This window comes from Natrix helvetica (assembly GCF_964273705.1).
Source record: "Natrix helvetica genome assembly, chromosome: 6".
Taxonomy (NCBI): Eukaryota; Metazoa; Chordata; class Lepidosauria; order Squamata; family Natricidae; genus Natrix; species Natrix helvetica.
In genome coordinates this window covers 75,221,336-75,239,991 of record NC_138553.1, presented here as the reverse complement: position 1 = coordinate 75,239,991, position 18,656 = coordinate 75,221,336, and the positions used below count along the sequence as shown (strand labels likewise).

Genomic DNA, 18,656 nt, shown 5'->3' with positions numbered 1-18,656 from the left:
CCATCCAAGCACCCTCAGGGTCATTGGATCATGATCTGGGTGCTTGGAAATCTGTTTGCACAGACAGATCGGTTGCCAAGCGCCCCATGATTATGGGATCCTATCTGCAAACATCCCTGGTGGCTTTCCCCAAAGGGCAATGAGGAAGCCAAGAAGGAAAGATCACAAATCATTGAGTTGAATCTCTCCCACCTCTACATCCTCCCTCCAGCCCCTCACGTTGCACCAATTACTATATTTTTCAGAGTATAAGACGCACCAAGATTTTGAAGAGGCAAATTTTTTTAAAAAGTGTTTGCACTCTGAAGACCTCTCAAAAACAGCCAATTTTTTTGCTAAAACGGGCCTGTTTTTTTGTGGGGAAAAAAGGGCATGCATAGCCTTTAGGAGGCTTATAGAGTGCTCCTGGGAGCTGGGGAGGGGAATGAATGAAAAATTGGCCATTTTTCGCTCATTTTTGCCCTCCCCAGCCCCCAGGAGCACTCTGGAAGCCTCCTAAAGCCTATGCACGGCCATTTTTGCAAAGGGGGCGGGGTTTCGAGAGGCAAAAAATGCTGTATTCAATGTATAAGACGCACCCAGATTTTCACCCTCTTTTTTGCTGGTTTAACAGCTGCGGACAGGAAAGCACTACAGAGAGTGATCAATTCGGCACAAGAAACCATTGGTTGCCCTCTCTGACACCACTGGATGACATCGCCAGATCTTGCTGCTTTAGCAGAGTAAGGAAGATGCTCAGAGATGATTCACACCCTGGTCAGTGTCTCTTTGCACTTCTACCATCAGGCAGAAGGCATCAAAGTATAGCCAGCCGAACAAACAGGTTTAAAGATAGTTTCTATCCTTGGACTGTGAGACTTTTAAATACAACCACAATCACTCCATGCACACGCAAGTTGTTTTTTTTCTTTTTCCATTTCTGTTATAATTTTGCACCAGTGAGGTTAAAACCATTTTTGTTGTATTTAAGTACAATGACAATAAAGATTATACTTATACAATACAATTGGAACAATGCTATCATGTCTCCCCTAGTCCTTCTTTCTCTTAAGCTAAAGGGCTAGGGGAGACATGATAGCAGTGTTCCAATATCTCAGGGGTTGCCACAAAGAAGAGGGAGTCAAACTATTCTCCAAGGCACCTGAGGGTAGAACAAGAAGCAATGGGTGGAAACTAATCAAGGAGAGAAGCAACTTAGAACTGAGGAGGAATTTCCTGACAGTTAGAACAATTAATCAGTGGAACAGCTTGCCTCCAGAAGTTGTGAATGCCCCAACACTGGAAGTCTTTAAGATGTTGGATAGCTATTTGTCTGAAACGGTATAGGGTTTCCTGCCTAGGCATGGGGTTGGACTAGAAGACCTCCAAGGTCCCTTCCAACTCTACTATTGTATTGTATTGTATTGTATTGTATTGTATTGTATTGTATTGTATTGTATTGGTATAACCTTTATTGTCATTGTACTTAAATACAACAAAATTGGTTTTAACCTCACTGGTGCAAAATTATAACAGAAACAAAAAATTATACTTTTAGTCTAGACTTAAGGAAACCTCTTATTCTTACAAACATTTGGGTCGATTACATGATATCATTTTTTAACATGCACTCCTTTCAGCTGCTCTTTCCAACCTAACCTTCTGCCCACAAAGAAATTGTTAAAGTACCCTGGGAGATGTCAGTGGTGGGATCTGAAAAGTAGAGGATGAATATTCAGCAGCTTCAGTTTATAATAAGCACTTAAGAGAAGTTCATGTTTTTTGGAACTCACGGAGTAAAAATATAAACTTTCCAATCCAAAATAATCATTGTATTAAAATAATGCTGGGAGTCAGGTAAGATATAAATTTTAAAAAATATATTATTATGACTTTAGGGAAATTTCTATTTGCATTGTCTGGTAGTTTCGAGGAGTCATATTGTTAAAATTGTTAACTTTTGAAATAATCATTCTTCAAAACAGAAACTGTTCAGCATTTATATGACGAAAGAAGAACTATTCTACTGTTATCAAAAGCTTAATAGGCAGGCTGGCGTATATACTAGTGGCCAAAATTGTGGAAACTTTTTGGGAAAAGTGTAGAGTATTTTTGAGGTTTGATGGCTAATAGCACCACTTTGTTTGCAAGCAGTGCCCTAAAATTATATATCAATGGAAATATAATTTAATCAAGAATGCAATCCAATAACTTTTATGAAGGATTTGCTATTAGAATAGCAGCTATAAAGAAGAAAAGTGAAACACATAGGAAAAAAATGATATAAACAAAAATTATCACCATAGAAAAAAATGTGATATACAAAAATTATCAGCATGTCAGTTAATACTTAGTTGGGTAACCTTTCGCATGAATTATGGCCTTACAACGTCTTCCCATGGAGTGAACCAAATCTTTTAGTTCCGCAGCTGTTATAATGTGAAACCAAGATTGAATGATTGACTGGGTTTTATTGCTGGCTATATTTGGCTATAACTTTTTACAGAATACAGATAATTGAACAGACTTTGTTGCATTACATTGTTGATTAACCTATCTTTCCATTGATATATAATTGTATGGTACTACTCCAAAGAAAAGTGGTGTTATTAGCCATCAAACATCAAAAATACACTTTCCCCAAAAGATTTCCACAATTTTGGCCACTACTGTATACCTTTGACAAGAGCTACGGAGGAATTTGACAATACAGGTAGCCCTTGTTTGCTAGAAGCAAGTATCAATATTACTCAAGCTACCCCCAAAAAAAGCAATTAGCAGAGTAAGTTTTAAATGTTTTAATGAAATTAAATTAAAATCGCCAATGGAGGAAATTGTGGGTGCTTCATTAATGGAGGTTTTCAAGAAGAGATGGGAGAGCCATTTTGTCCAGAATAGTTTAAGATCTCCTGTCGTGGGCAAAGGGGTTGGACTAGAAGACCTCCAAGATCCCTTTCAACCCTATGATTCTATATATCTAATCTGTAACGAACCAAGCAAGCTCAGAGAGCATCAAGGATGCCATTAAACGAGATGTTACGGTTGTGGACTACAGCATTCATCATGAAAGGCGCAGAGCTACCACTAATTTATAACTGATGAAATTTCTGCGGTGGTTAAAAAGTTCCCCAATATTCAGAGAATACTGATTATTCTTTTTTTTAAAAAAAAATCAGAATAAATATTTTAGCAGAGCAATCCTACTGAGCACAGTAGGGAGATCTGAAGCGAGCAAACCCTTCCATCAAAGCCCCTTCTGGGTTTGTGCTGGCACAAAGAAAGGAAAACTAGTATTTTCCATCCTGTCTTTTCTGTTTCGATTTGTTTGCAGAAATATTTTTCCCTTTCACTGCAAGCAACAGGAGTGCACCAGCTGCAGAGCAAGCATCCAACTCCTGCTTTATCATTAGGAGCACATCAGGGGATGTGGGGCATGTTGCTCCAGAGCCGGTCCCAGTCCGCCCACACCATTAGTCCCAATTTCCTTTTTTTTAGAAACGTTAACCAGGGTTGAATCTTGCAGAGGTAAGGAGGTCTGCACACAGGCTTGGCATCAGAGTAAATGAGGGAGGTTGCAACCCTCTGCAGAAAGCCAAGGGAGAGGAGACTTATCTGATAGCCTCCCCACCCACAAATACAGAGCATGCATTCAATGATTTCCACAGAAACAGTCCTAGGTAGGAAGGCTTTCTGACTACTTTTTGGATGCCTTAGGTCAGGGGTTAGCAACCTATGGCTCTGGAGCCGCATGTGGCTCTTTCATCCCTCTGCTGTGGCTCCCTGTCACTGGTCAGCTCCACAATTGATAGGGCTTTTGGTTAGGAGAGGTAGAGAAAAAAGGATGCCGTGCTAGGAGGAGACTCTATGGTGGGGGAACCAGACTTCCGGTTGGCTCCAGAATTGAACAGGGGGCTTCCGGTTAGGACCTTTGTGGCTCTTTTGAGTGTTTAAGGTTGCGGACCCCTGCCTCAGGTTAAGATGGTCATGAGTGGGCTTGGCAATGTGACCATGGTAGCGCTTAGGTCCTCTAGTCCAAGCGTTGCAGGATTTTGAAGATAGGACCCCACGCCTGGAGCTGTGCTCAGGTTATCCCCAATGTATCGTACGGTACAGTTGCGTAGACCAAGGAACAAAGATACGTTATAGGTTGTCATACCATATTTCTCTTACCGTGTCTTCTCACTGGAGAAGAGGCTAATGCCGGGAACGATTGAGGGCGAAAGAAGAAGGGGACGACAGAGAATGAGGTGGTTGGATGGAGTCACCGAAGCAGTAGGCATGAGCTTAAATGGACTCCGGAGGTTAGTAGAGGACAGGAAGGCTTGGAGGAGTGTTGTCCATGGGGTCGCGATGGGTCGGACACGACTTTGCAACTAGCAATAGCTGTATTTTAAATTTTAATCATCTGGATGGTTAATGTTTTTAAAAGTATTTCCTAATTAAGATGCATTGTTTGGGATTCCCGTGTTTTTAACCACAGTTAAAGTTGCATATCACCATTTGCATGAACTGGAAGTGAAACCAGCATCTGGACAGTTTGCAAACCCTGGTTAGAAGCTAATGACTGGCTAAGTTAGGTTACGATGCTTTCATTTATTTTTCGGTTCATGCTATCCTCCAGTATGTGCTAATAATCCTAGTTAAAATCTGGGCACGCTTATTGAACCCAAATCGTGATTTCCATTTAATTCCTTCCAAGTATAATTACGAAATACTGATGGCTAAGGAGAAGGATCCCCATCGTGGTTTTTACTAAATCTGGTTTTTGTGATGGAGCTAGTCAGAGAAAAATACAATCATATTAGCAAAACGTGCACATTGTTGTTGTTGTTGTTGTTAGTTGCGAAGTCGTGTCCCACCCATCGCAACCCCATGGACAATGTTCCTCCATGCCTTCCTGTCCTCTACCATTTAAGCTTATGCCGACTGCTTCGGTGACTCCACCCAGCCACCTCCTTCTCCGTCGTCCCCTTCTTCTTTTGCCCTCAATCTTTCCCAGCATTAGGCTCATCTTCTCCAGGGAGTCCTTCCTTCTCATTATGTGTTTGAGTTTCCTCTTCAGGATCTGGCCTTCTAAAGAGTAGTCAGGGTCGACCTCCTCTAGGACTGACCTGCATTAGGCTCTTCTCCAGTGAGTATGTACATTACTGATACCCAAAACATCCTATTTGATATTTCTTTACTTTGCTAATATATCCTCTCGAATTTCATTTCATGTGCCAGCTTGTTTGTAAGGAGATATTGCTGATGGCAAGGGGGGGGGGGAGGAAGGTTCACCTTGCCCTTCATTTGGCTGGAGGGTTGAAGGTATCTGAAATGATTTGGCAGACAGACACTGTTGTTTTATTTGGGGAGAGAGGAGGGTGTTCCACTCTAGCTACGAAATGAGAGGTTAGATTGAATCATTTGATGCAAAGCAGGGAACGATGCTCTTACGAAATCAGGGTCCAAGCATGATATCTTCTCTTCGTTTATCCCCAGCCTGCGCATTTCTTTAGAAAGTCAGAGTGCCAACCTGAATCCTGCAACTCCTATCCACATCCTTGCCAGTTGCGGCTGGACTGTAACGTTAACCAACCAATTTAAAACCATTACTGACACAGAAACATGTATTTAGGGATTCCGTGCCAACTATAAAACCACACCGTTTTTTTTCTTCCCCCCCCCCCATCAAAAAAATAATCATGTGAACAGGATACTCAACATGGTATGCTAACTACTAAAACCCACACTGGTTTTGGGGGTTACCTTTCTGAATCGCTCAGTTTGGCATAGAGGGCTTTGACCAACTCGGGGCACTTCAGCAAATGGTTGGTAACAATCAAGGTCCTGGAATGAGGAAAAAGAGCACAAAAAGTAGGACATGTTGTTGTTGGTTATAAATAAACAACAAAGTTAACACCTCTGCACTGTATTAATGTAGTTCACACTGATAGCGGTCAAGTTATATTTCTTAAGGTAAAAGTTCCCCTCGCACATATGTGCTAGTTGTTCCCGACTCTAGGGGGCGGTGCTCATCTCCGTTTCAAAGAAAAAGAGCCAGCACTGTCCGAAGATGTCTCCATGGTCATGTAGCCAGCATGATTAAACGCCGAAAGCGCACGGAACGCTGTTATCTTCCCACCAAAGGTGGTTCCTATTTTTCTACTTGCATTTTTTATGTGCTTCCGAACCGCTAGGTTGGCAGAAGCTGGGACAAGTAACGGAAGCTCCCTCCGTTATGGGGCGCTAGGGATTCAAACTGCCGAACTTCCGACTTTTCTGATCAACAAGCTTAGCCACTGAGCCACATAGCCAGGTAACAAAATTATAAAATTATTAATATTCTCCCTCCGGTATGCAAATGGGCAATCAGGAATTGCTTTAAAAGTTCAAATGTAAGATATATAGTATGTTCATTGATCCTCGATTTCTTTAAAAACAGTGTAAATGTTAATTTATTTGTTGATTTTTTTAAAAATCTAAAACATAGTGAGTTGGACCCACTGAGCATGTACCCTTAAGCTGGCAAAAACTAACATTCGCACTTTTTCGTCTGCCATTCCTGCAAAAGGGATTACTCCGACATCCAAGAAACTGTACCAAATAGGCAGCTGTTCTGGAGAAAACATCTTCCATAGAAATAAGCCAGATTCTATAATTGCTGTTATATATTTTTTTTCAGAATTCAAAAGGCTAAATGTATTTAGAAGGTAGGGAAGGGACTTTTTCATTCATCATTTTATTAAAATATACAATGACCCCAAAATAAACCCTGTCCTGTGCAAACTGGCAATATCAAAAGTCAGTAAAGAAAAATGGGGGGGAAGGGGAGGAGAGGGAGGGAAGCAGAAAAAGATAAAGAGGTGTAAATTCTTCCTCCAAAGAAAGATTGTTCACCTATGGCTCACATGTGTTCAGGGAACTTCCATATAAATACTGCAAGATTTAGTGGCTCTACAAAAATTCAACCATAAATAACATTAGTCATGCAACATCAGTAACTAATATGACATAATTACACAACTCACTTCATTCGCATGATGGCATCGTAACATGGCTCCTTTGAGTTACCCCGATGATGTATGAACCCCCAAACCCAAGCTGTGCGATGGTCAGAGCTTTAAGATGTTACAGGATCCAATCTGAGTCAATCACCAGGACCAGAGGTTTATTATTCCAAGCTTTCAGACTCATGCTGGAGTCTATTCTCAGGGAAATTCTTACTCTCCAGAATATGTGCCTTAAGACGTGTCCAATATTTTGGAGTCTGAAAAGCCACTCCAAAATTTGTAAAGTGAATAAACTACATTGCTTGGGCTATAGCCAGAGGTGGGCTTCACATTATTTTACCACCGGTTCGCCGTGCACCAAAACTGTGAGCATGCGTGTGCACCTTCTGCACATGCATGTAACCTTCCACGCATGCGCTTTGCTCACGCACGGCTTGCAAGCATGCACGTGGCTTAGAAAATGTGGCTAAATAGGACAGCAAAGTGGACCACTACCCACAGATCGCCACTATCCCGAACCGGCTGAATACCATCAATACAATACAATAGCAGAGTTGGAAGGGACCTTGAAGGTCTTCTAGTCCAACCCCCTGCCTAGGCAGGAAACCCTATACCATTTCAGACAAAGGGCTATCCAACATCTTCTTAAAGACTTCCAGTGTTGGGGCATTCACAACTTCTGGAGGCAAGCTGTTCCACTGATTAATTGTTCTGTCAGGAAATGTTTCCTAAGTTGCTTCTCTCCTTGATTAGTTTCCACCCATTGCTTCTTGTCCTGCCCTCAGGTGCTTTGGAGAATAGCTTGACTCCTCCTTCTTTGTGGCAACCCCTGAGATATTGGAAGACTGCTATCATGTCTCCCCTAGTCCTTCTTTCTCTTAAGCTAAACATACCCAGTTCCTGCAACCGTTCTTCATATGTTTTAGTCTCCAGTCTCTTAATCCTCTTTGTTGCTCTTCTCTGCACTCTTTCTAGAGTCTCCACATCTTTTCTACATTGTGGCGACCAAAACTGGATGCCGTATTCCAAGTGTGGCCTTACCAAGGCATTATAAAGTGGTATTAACACTTCACATGATCTTGATTCTATCCCTCTGTTGATGCAGCCTAGAACTGTGTTGGCTTTTTTGGCAGCTGCTGCACACGGCTGGCTCCTATTTAAATGGTTGTTCATTAGGACTCCAAGATCCCTTTCACAGTTACTTGGCTATAACTCTTTTTTAGACTTTTTGGAACACTTGATGGTTCAGATCAAGCCTCATTGGTGTAATTCAAAAAGTGGCCCTTAATCTGAATCGTGTTTCTGATCATAAGCTCCATCATTAGAATCCAGCTTCCTTTCAGATAAGTAAAATAGCTCTTCTGTGAACCAAAATGCATCTCCATGTTTTCTTCCTCCTCCCCATACCCGGGTCTGCAGTCTGCTGGACAGGGAAGAGCAACAGAAGCACCTGGGAGCAGCGTAGCCAGGTGCTACTAATAAAAAGTCAGAAAATGCCAATATCACATGCGATTTGGGGTCTTCTCTTTGACGAAACGAGGCTTAATGGATGCAACTCAGTTACAAGCTATCAGTGTAACATTTTTACAGTGCCTGGGTTAAAAAGAATTTAAAAGAAGCTGTAACTTATACCCTGTGGAATGGAAGGTTATGTTGTGGCTTGCCAGAAGCCAGCAGAGCTGGCAGCAGATTCGGACAGTGAGGAGGTTGGGGAGGGACATGGGCCAGTCCTGGAGTCTGGGGAAGGCTCTGATGAGGGCTCTGTGTCAGAGGCAGAAAGGGGGCTAGAACCATATGCCAGTTATCAGCTGCCTTCAGAGACAGACATCAGTGAGGCAGACGAACAGCTGGAGCCTGTTCCCAAATGTGCGCATGTGCAGAGTTGCCAGAGGAAGGAAACAGCTAAAGAACAGGGGTCGACTTGGGAGTAAGGCCACAGATGGACGATGAATGGTCCCTCCCAGAGGAAATAAAAGAGGAGCGAAAGGGGAGTGGAGTTTGCAGGAGACAATTAGTTCGCTTAATTAGTTTGTGACTCTCCAAGACTCCTTGCCAAGTTTTGCAGATATCGGCCTGGCAGCTCTCCAAGCCAGATAAGGTCTGTGACTGTAAATCCTCCCTTGAAAGACTTTGCTGGATGGGAATGAGCAGAATTCGCAGTCAATTAATTAATAAAAGGGGCTTTTGTCGGGAGAAGGAATTCCTTCATGCTCTTGGGAAGTCTCGGTCAGAACAGGTCATCAAAAGCTAAGCAAGACCCCTTGTTACCGTTTTGAAAAAGCTGAACAGAATACATACATCCATTCCAATTCTGGGCATCTTCTAGAAGCTCGAAGAACAGAGAGGGCAATGTTCAAGTTGTTTTGTTCCTGGAGTTGTTTGATTCGCTCCGGGTTAAGGCACGTGAAAAGAACCATAGAACAATAATCAATGATTTTCTCATCTTGATGATTTAAACAATTCCTTTAAAAAAAAAAAAAAGAAAGGAAGGAAAGGAACAAGGACAGTCACTGGTGGCGGCGGTGGTTAAACTATAATATTTTTACATCCAAAGTTATTACGACCAAATGAGAGAGATGCAAATAAGGACAATGAAAATGATTGGAGGCTGGGAAATTGTCAACAAGAAGAGACTGGGAGAAGTGGGAGAGTTTAGCAGTAAGAAATAATGCTTGAGGGCTGAGCATCAATTTATCTATTTGCTAGGGTTATACATTGCTCCAACCCATACCGACACTGAGCATTTCACAAACCCTACTTTTATAAATAGGGTTAACATATACTGTATGCAAGTATCAATGACAATAGAATACTATAGTACAGGGCTGTCAAACCCGGGGCCCTGATGCGTCACAAGTTGGCCATGCCCATGCCCATGCCCAGTTTAGCGAAGGGGAGGGAAAATCACGTGACGCCGTGACGAAGCAAGTTTGACACCTCTGCCATAGTACAAAGCACAATTTGATTGAGATCAACGAAATAACTCAGTTTCAATCAACCACCAAATTATTACAGGGAAAAGTTCACAATGTCTCTGCTTCTAAGGCCCATTTTAATTGCCTTTTAAAAACCCAACAGACCCCGTAACACAGGAGTCCTCAAACTACAGCCCGTGGGCCAAATACGGCCCACCAAAGCCATTAATCCGCCCCGTATAGGACCACAAGGCTGCCCCACCCACATCACCCCACCTGCCCACCATCTCCCACCCGCCTTCTGGAAGCCGAGGAGGCCAAAAACGGGGTGCACAGAGGTGTCAGGAGGCCAAAAATGCCGCCCCCAGCCTACAGAGAGACACAGAGAGAGGGAGGGAGACACATACACACACAAAAGGAAGTCTCTCACCCCACCCCACCCCCCAGGCAGCCACATCCCTGCTGCCTGCTTTCCACCAGGAGCAAAACAAATCAACCTTTAATTTAGGTGTATTGTTTACTGGACTGCTAAATTGATCACGCCCACACAGTCGCATGACCACACTCACCCAGCCAATCCGGCCCCCCAACAGTCTGAGGGGCCGTGAATTGGCCCCCTGTTTAAAAAGTTTTGAGGACCCCTGCCGTAACAGTTCAACCCTCTTCAAACATCTGAAAAGGGGTCATCCCGCATCTACCGTTCCTGAATGCAGGATGTGGAAGAATGAAGCGACAGGAGAGGAGATACCTGCTCAATGCCAGCTTGGGACAGGTGTTAAGTGCACTGGGTTAGAAATTGGGAGTCTGTGCATTCCAATCCTGCCCTAGTAACGAAGCCAATTGAACAATGTTGAACCAATCCCTCTCTCTCTCTCTCAGCTCCAGGAAGAAAGCAAGGGAACCCCACTTCAGAAAAAGTTGCTGGGGAAACAGCATGGACTTGTCTAGATAGTTGCCCGGAATCAATATTGACTCAAAAGCAGCCCCAAAATGTCCCTGCTAACCAAGTACACTTGTTCCTTTTTCATCTGCAAATTAAGCCTCTTTTAAAAACAAAAAAATCAGTTTTCTGTTGACATTTTAACTTATTTATTTAGTCCAGGTATTCACTGGATATATCCAAACCTGAAGGAATTTCAACTTCTGCATCTACGGATGATAGAAAGCAGATCTTGCCTAAGATGGAGAAACCACCTACCTGAATTTGATTAAACATAAATCTTTTAAGCCGCAGAGAAAAGCCCGTGGTCCTGCAATCCAATTTAATCCAATCTAAAACTGAAACTCTCATTTTGACTCTCGAAGTTAACGTGGAGGAAGAAAGCCACAGAATATATTCCCAAATCCCTTATTCCCCCCATTTTTTTTTCTTCACCCAAAAAGTTGAAGACTTGCAAACAAGGACAACGAAGCTTAAAACCAAGCGCGATTAAAGTACCTCCAAGCAACTCTACCCTTTTTGTGAGAAAAAAAAAAAGTGACACCCGCAGATGCTTACAAGAAAAGAGACGGGAAAGCAAGTTTCCAAATTGAATTCTGGGACTCACGGTTCCCTGTTGCAATATTTCCAAGAAATTGGAGGCTACAACGAAAAGCTAGAAGAGAAAAATAAAAAGATACGTGTCAAAGAAGAATTTTTTTTTTATTGAAAAAGTTTTATACAGATTTCCCCCCTTTTTACCCCCCGACCCCCCCAAAATATAATATAGATCACATACAAATACTGTACCCCCTCCCCTCCCCCGTCTTAAAATAGATTTCTCATTCAGTTATTGTGCCCCCTCACCTCCCAACAATCCTAATACAAGTTTCTCTTAAAGTAACAATAGCCCATTAACCCCATCTTCTAAATTAATTGAGCACATATAAATCATAATATAGATTTCTCTTAAAGTAACAATATCCCATTGATCCCATCCTCTAAATTAATTATACATATATATTTCCCCACCCTCCTCCCCAACCCTCCCCCACCTCCCAATCAAACCCACCCCCGACTTCCGCTATACACCACTCCAGTAATTCCAAACATCCCATATATTATTTACTCTGTTCATCTGTCAATCTAAACATTCTTACCTAAAGGCTACATAGTACTTTCTAGTCTGATATTTATTCTGTATATAATCAATCCATTTTACCCATTCCTGTATATAATTCTCCTGCTTCTGACCTTTTAAGAAAGCTGAGATTTTTGCCATTTCCGCAAACCCCGCCACTTTCTGAATCCATTGATCGATTGTCGGTAAAAAAAAAATTTTTTGTTTTTTTACCGACAAGAAAATTGTTTATATTAAGGAATTCTAAGCACATCCCTAATATTGAAAAGGGGATTATTAGGGCAGCCTGGCCAGCTTCCTTACCCCATTGACCAACCACAAGCCTTTGGTCCATCAAGCTTAGAAGCAAGTTCATCAACTACCGTATTTTTTAGACTACAAGACGCGCCAAGATTTTGAAGAGGCAAATTTTAAAAAGACGTTTTTGCACTCTGCAGGTCTTCCCACCCCTCTGCACACCTCATTTTTTGTGAAAAACAGGGCATGCAGAGAGTTTGAGAGGCCTGCAAAGTGCTCCTGGGGATAGGGGGGAAACGAGCAAAAACCCTGCATTTGCTCATTTTTGGCCTCTGCAGCCCCCAGGAGCATTTTGTAGGCCTCCCAAACCCTCTGCACGTCCATTTTTGCAAAGGGGGCAGGGTTTCGGGAGGCCAAAAATTCTGTATTCAGCGTATAAGACGCACCCAGATTTTCACCCTCTTTTTGGGGGGAAAAGGTGCATCTTATACTCCAAAAAATACGGTATGTAATGCACAGAGCCTACTTTTATACGTTATGAATTACTGGTCTGTCCTTATCAGATTAACTCATTGCCTCTTCTTCTTTCTTCCTGAAAAAGAAAGTAGAGGAATGGACTCAGTAAAAGGGATAAAGGACAAACCCACTTTAAAATAGGAATGCAGTCAAGGATTGGGTTCCATTACAACAATTATAATTATAACAAAGGGACGAGGTGGCTCAGGGGCTAAGATGCTGAGCTTGTCAATCAGAAAGGTCGGCAGTTCGGTGGTTCGAATCCCTAGCGCCGCGCAACGGAGTGAGCTCCCGTGACTTGTCCCAGCTTCTGCCAACCTAGCAGTTCGAAAGCATGTAAAAATGCAAGTAGAAAACGAAGGACCACCTTTGGTGGGAAGGTAACAGCGTTCCGTGCGCCTTTGCCATTTAGTCATGCCAGCCACATGACCACAGACAGTGCTGGCTCTTCGGCTTTGAAACGGAGATGAGCCCCACCCCCTAGAGTCGGGAACGACTAGCACATATGTCCGAGGGGAACCTTTACCTTTACTTTTTATAACAATTCAAAGCTAACGCTAGGAGGCTCATCAAACCAGTGCCCACCTAGGTGGGATTACTATGAGGATTTCTTGAGAAGACAATCCTTGCAGGTCTGTGTTTTGATTCATGCGAAGGCTGACCCCAAAATACATCCTAAATGACTCCTTTTTTCAATGCCTAGAGCAGGGCTGACAAACCCGTGGGCCAGAAGCGTCACGCGTTGGCCACACCCACTCCGGTTTAGCGAGGGGGGGTGAAAGTCACGATATGAGACGTGACGACAACATGACACCGTGAGTTTGACACTCCTGGCCTAGAGAAAGAACTTGGAGCTGTTCTATTTCAAACAAGGTACTGTATATGACATCCAACACGGTGACTCTCTACATGGGTGCAGGTAGATTTAAGTAATGCTAGATTTATTTAAAATTTATGTTAAGCAGAAGCTATTACTGCTGATTTATCTTAATGGAGATATTGCCTTAATTCAAGGCTAGGTTGCAGGACATCTAGTTTAATAAAAAGAAGGACTAGGGGAGACATGAGAGCAGTGTTCCAATATCACAGGGGTTGCCACAAAGAAGAGGGAGTCAAACTATTCTCCAAAGCACCTGAGGGTAGGATAAGAAGCAATGGGTTGAAACTAATCAAGGAGAGAAGCAACCTAGAACTGAGGAGAAATTTCCTGACAGTTAGAACAATTAATCAGTGGAACAACTTACCTCCAGAAGTTGTGAATGCTCCAACACTGGAAGTTTTTAAGAAGAGATTGGATAACCCTTTGTCTGAAGTGGTGTAGGGTTTCCTGCCTAAGCAGAGGGTTGGACTAGAAGACCTCAAAAATCCCTTCCAACTCTGTTATCCTATTCTATAAGCATATGTTTTACTTGTAAAACATCATCAGAAGTGACTCCTTTTTCGTTTGAAAGGGAAACTTTTGGGGGGGAGGATTCTCAAGTTCAGCCAGGTAACAAAACATTGTGAAGTCTCTACACTGTATAATTTGTCATTTTCTTAAAAGTTTGCCCCCCCCCCCCAAAAAAAATTGATACGGCGAATTATTTAAATCAAGACAGAACGTTGACAGTAACGGTGACCTGGACAAGTGAGGAAATAGACAATGGAAGAAAAGGAGAAATCCAACGCTGGAACAGGGTCATTATAGGCTGCATGGTGTAAAATAAGCAATATTTCAAAAGGAAAAATATTGAAGTCACTCACTGCCTTCTTTATTTTTAGACGGTTTGGCAAACCGCTGCAATTTGCAGTCAAGGAACTCAACACCCTTCAGATCTCCATACGGGAAAATTGAAGCCCGCATATTCCATCGCCAGAATTTCCTTTCTTTCAAATGCATCCAGTATGCTAGTTTTAGATATCACATACATTATATAAATCTTCCTAAATGTATGATTTGGGGTTTTTTTAAATTGATTTTCGGTTTAAAAAAAAAGGTTCATTCAGTAGCTTTGATCAATGGAAGGCCAATAGATTTAAAGTTAGAACAACAACACAAACTTCTAAAAAATCAAACAAACAAGCATCCACAACACTAACCCAAAGGGCAATGCTGGGGAAAAAAATCAATAAATCCTGTTTCTCCCTTGTTTCAGAGTGGCATTTAATTAACTATTAAAATATAGATAGCCAGATGTTAGGAAAACAGTTGGAAGTGTTGATTGCCAGCCCCCGAAAACTGTAATGGGTATTATATACTCATTTTATAATGCCTTGGTAAGGCCACACTTGGAATACTGCATCCAGTGTAACGTTGAGACTCTATAAAGAGTGCAGAGAAGAGCAACAAAGATGATTAGGGGACTGGAGACTAAAACATATGAAGAACGGTTGCAGGAACTGGGTATGTCTAGTTTAATGAAAAGAAGGACTAGGGGGAGACATGATAGCAGTCTTCCAATATCTCAGGGGCTGCCAGAAAGAAGAGGGAGTCAAGCTGTTCTCCAAAGCACCTGAGGGCAGGACAAGAAGCAATAGATGGAAAATAACCAAGGAGAGAAGCAACTTAGAACTAAGGAGAAGTTTCCTAACAGTTAGAACAAGTAACCAGTGGAACAACATGCCTCCAGAAGTTGTAAATGCTCCAACAGTGGAAGTTTTGAAGTTGATGTTGGATAACCATTTGTCTGAAGTGGTGTAGGGTTTCCTGCCTAAGCAGAGGGCTGGACTAGAAGAATTCCAAGGTCCCTTCCAGCTCTATTCTATTCTAATTCTAATTTTAATTCTAATTCTCCAAAAGGTGCTGAACCAGCTAGCCACCAGAGTCGTAGTAGAAGGGCCTGGGTACCTTGCTTCTTGAAGCAAACAGAAAGACAATTAAAAATTAGGCTACCAGGGATCTCATTGTGGATTTGGTTTTTCTTCGAATGAAGATGCCCCTTAAAAACATCTAAAGTCAGCTCTCAAGAGGAATGAGGAATGCAGGGAAGAATGAATCACCAGTGTATGCAGTGCTGAAGATTCCATCTTCCAACAGTCGTAGAAATGACAGAGGAAGAGGAGGCAAGGAAGAATGCAAACCAGTTGCTGCTAGTTACTAAAGAACAGCAATATACAATATGTGGGGTCCTTGGTGTTCTCTGCGCTTATTTTCTTGTGGACGTTTTATTACCCAAACTAGATAACATCATCATCAGTGTTCGTCTTAATATGCAATCTAAAGTAATTTTGTTTACCTTTCACAAATAAGACCCCCCCCCCCCAAAAAAAATATTTTGGCACCACGTAAAGACATTTTAAATCAAGTGCTTTGAGACACAGAAACTATGGGTTATTTGTGTGCTGTTTAAAATACAGATACACAAGTAAAACTTTGAGGAAAAGGAATATGGTCAATGTTTATTGTTGCCCAGATTTCCTAGTCTACAAATTATCTTTTTTTCCCTTTTTAAAATATTTTGATTTTGTATTTTCCAAATATATCATTTTTTATAAGTTTGATTTTTTTTCCCTGAGTTTACTAGCTTAAAAACTTTGTTAATGCAGCCTAGGATTGCATTGGCTTTTTTTTGGTTGTTGCCACACACACTCTTGGCTCATATTTAAGTGACTATCTACTTGGACTCCAAAATGCACATATATACACGCAGTATGAAATTGAGCAAAAGTCAATATTAAAATAGATTTTAACTTAAGTTTCATTTTGTGAATATTGGTTCACTGGGTAGACAATTTTACCATCTAGTCCTAATTATGCTGAATTTAAATAATCCCAAAGCACAAGTTATGCTATTTCATTGAAACCATTCTGGAAATTATTGAAAGACCGAGAAATGAATTCTTACGAAACAAAAAGATTCATGAGGGTCTATCCTTCTTCTCGTGGCTTGTTTTTACCCTATTTCCCCAAAAACAAACCCTCCCTGGATAATAAACCCAATTGGGCTTTTGAGCGCATGTGCTAAAATAAGCCCTCTCTCAAAAATAAGCCCTCCCCAAAAATATTGCAACATAGCAGCAGCCAAGAGGCCTTCTACAACTCAAAAATAATAAGACCTTCCCGAAAATGAGGCCAAGTGCTTATTTCAGGGGTCAAAAGAAAATAAGACCCTGTCTTATGTTCGGGGAAACATGGTATTCCAAGAAGTAATACAACAAATTACAGAAATCTTCTTTCCAAGAAAGTAATCTCATTTGCAAGAATTGTCCCAGAACCTACATTCAATGAGGCAACATCCCTTACAACTAGAAATTCATTACTCAATCGGACTAAGAAAGCAGAACCATCACAGGTGGAAGGTAGTCACTAACCCTGGATTACAAAACATAGCATGGAAAAACCCACTTTGTTTCCAATTCCAGAAATCTAAACCGCAGTTCAGTTGATAACAGGGAATATGGATCCAATACACAGGCAAACAAGAAAAGGTGGGAGGAATGGGTAATATGATCAACTGCTTTAAATGGTCTCTTTTTTAAAAAAGAAAAAGTTAAATATCGCGTCTTAACCCTGTCCCGTTAAAAGGGCTGCAGAATTACAATTCATAGTAACTTAGGGGAGTCCTAGGCCTAGCCATGTGTTCTGAAACAGCATATCACAGTGCCCTCTAGTGGCCAAAGCTCCCAACTGGTCCCAATGACATGCAATCTATTTTTTTTTAAACTACAACATTAAACCATATAAAATTGACAAGTCTCCATTTCAAAAGTAAATGGGCAAATGGCCCTGTGAGGCAACTGGGGGTCGAACACAAAAACAAACCAAGTTGATTTGGTTAAAGGACTCAGTTCCAACTCCTATGTTTGCATGGCATTTGGGGGGAAAATACAGATCTCTCTAAAAATAAGTATGCTGATGTTACATCAGGGTCTTTTCCTCTTCCTTCTGGAACAAGTTCTCCCATTGCTATCTCCCCATTTCAGACAGTGATGAAATCCGCAAGTTCGTACATCCTAACTAAGATTTATAATCAAGGTGTCACAAGTAGAAGTAAACAGGATTATTGCAACAACTCTTCAGAATTATATTCTTTTAACATTTGCACCATTTTTAAAGGAAACAGTCACTTTTGCGCCTAGTTTTTAAATGCAGTACAATGTGATGTATTAATAGCAAGGTGCATTTCAATAGGAGAAAGTCCTCTGGAGTAAATAGCACCATCTGGTGGCAACTCCTTAACACAACCATCTTACTTCTGTCTGCATATAAACAGATGGAAAGCTTGATTTTTTATGACAAAATACAGGTAGTCCTTGACATATGACCACAATGTATGTTGTTGAGCGAGATATTTGTTAAGGGAAGCTTTGCCCCATTTTACGATTTTTCTTGCCACAGTGGTTCAGTGAATCACTGCAGTTGATAAGTTAGTAACCCGGCTATTAAGTGAATCTGGCTTCTCATTGATTTTGCTTGTTAGAAGGTCGTAAAAGGAGATTGCATGACTCCGGGACACTGCAACGGTCATAAGTATGAACCAGTTGCCAAGCATGTGAATTCTGATCCCATGATCATGGGGAAGCTGCAAAGGTTGTAGCTGTGAAAAACGGTCGTAAGTCGCATTTTAGAATAGAATAGAATGGAATGGAATGGAATTATTTATTGGCCAACTGTAATGGGACACACAAGTGCTGTTGTAACTTTGAACGTTCACTAAAGGAACTGATGTGAGGACTATCTGTACATGCCCAGAAAGATGTGGAAGCAAAATTCCCTCTGTACATTCTTGGCAGAATTTGCAGTGGTCATTTCACCAGGTATAATAGGGCTTTAGCTGTTGTAAATCAGTAAATCCTCAACTTTGGCAACCTTTTAAGACAAATTCTGAAAGTTGAAGCCTATGCATCTTAAAAGTTGCCAAGGCTGAGAGACACCATTCTAAACCCAAGATACCTGGCAAAGCATTTGGCAGCCTAGCTATTGAAACAGCCTTTGGATAATTCACCAATGACAGGAGGAGACGAAAACATATAGAAGC

General features: G+C 41.6%; 1 protein-coding gene across 1 annotated transcript in view; it reads right to left on the bottom strand.

Annotated features, from left to right (window-relative positions):
• ATXN10 (ataxin 10) overlaps positions 1-18,656 on the bottom strand; it is a 68,703-nt gene that overhangs the window by 35,169 nt on the left and 14,878 nt on the right. Inside the window, exons 4-6 of the mRNA XM_081957993.1 lie at positions 11,385-11,481; positions 9,270-9,434; positions 5,728-5,808 (exon numbers count right to left, since the gene is read on the bottom strand). Coding sequence (XP_081814119.1) covers positions 5,728-5,808; positions 9,270-9,434; positions 11,385-11,481 — 343 coding nt within the window. The remainder of the gene's footprint in view (positions 1-5,727; positions 5,809-9,269; positions 9,435-11,384; positions 11,482-18,656) is intronic.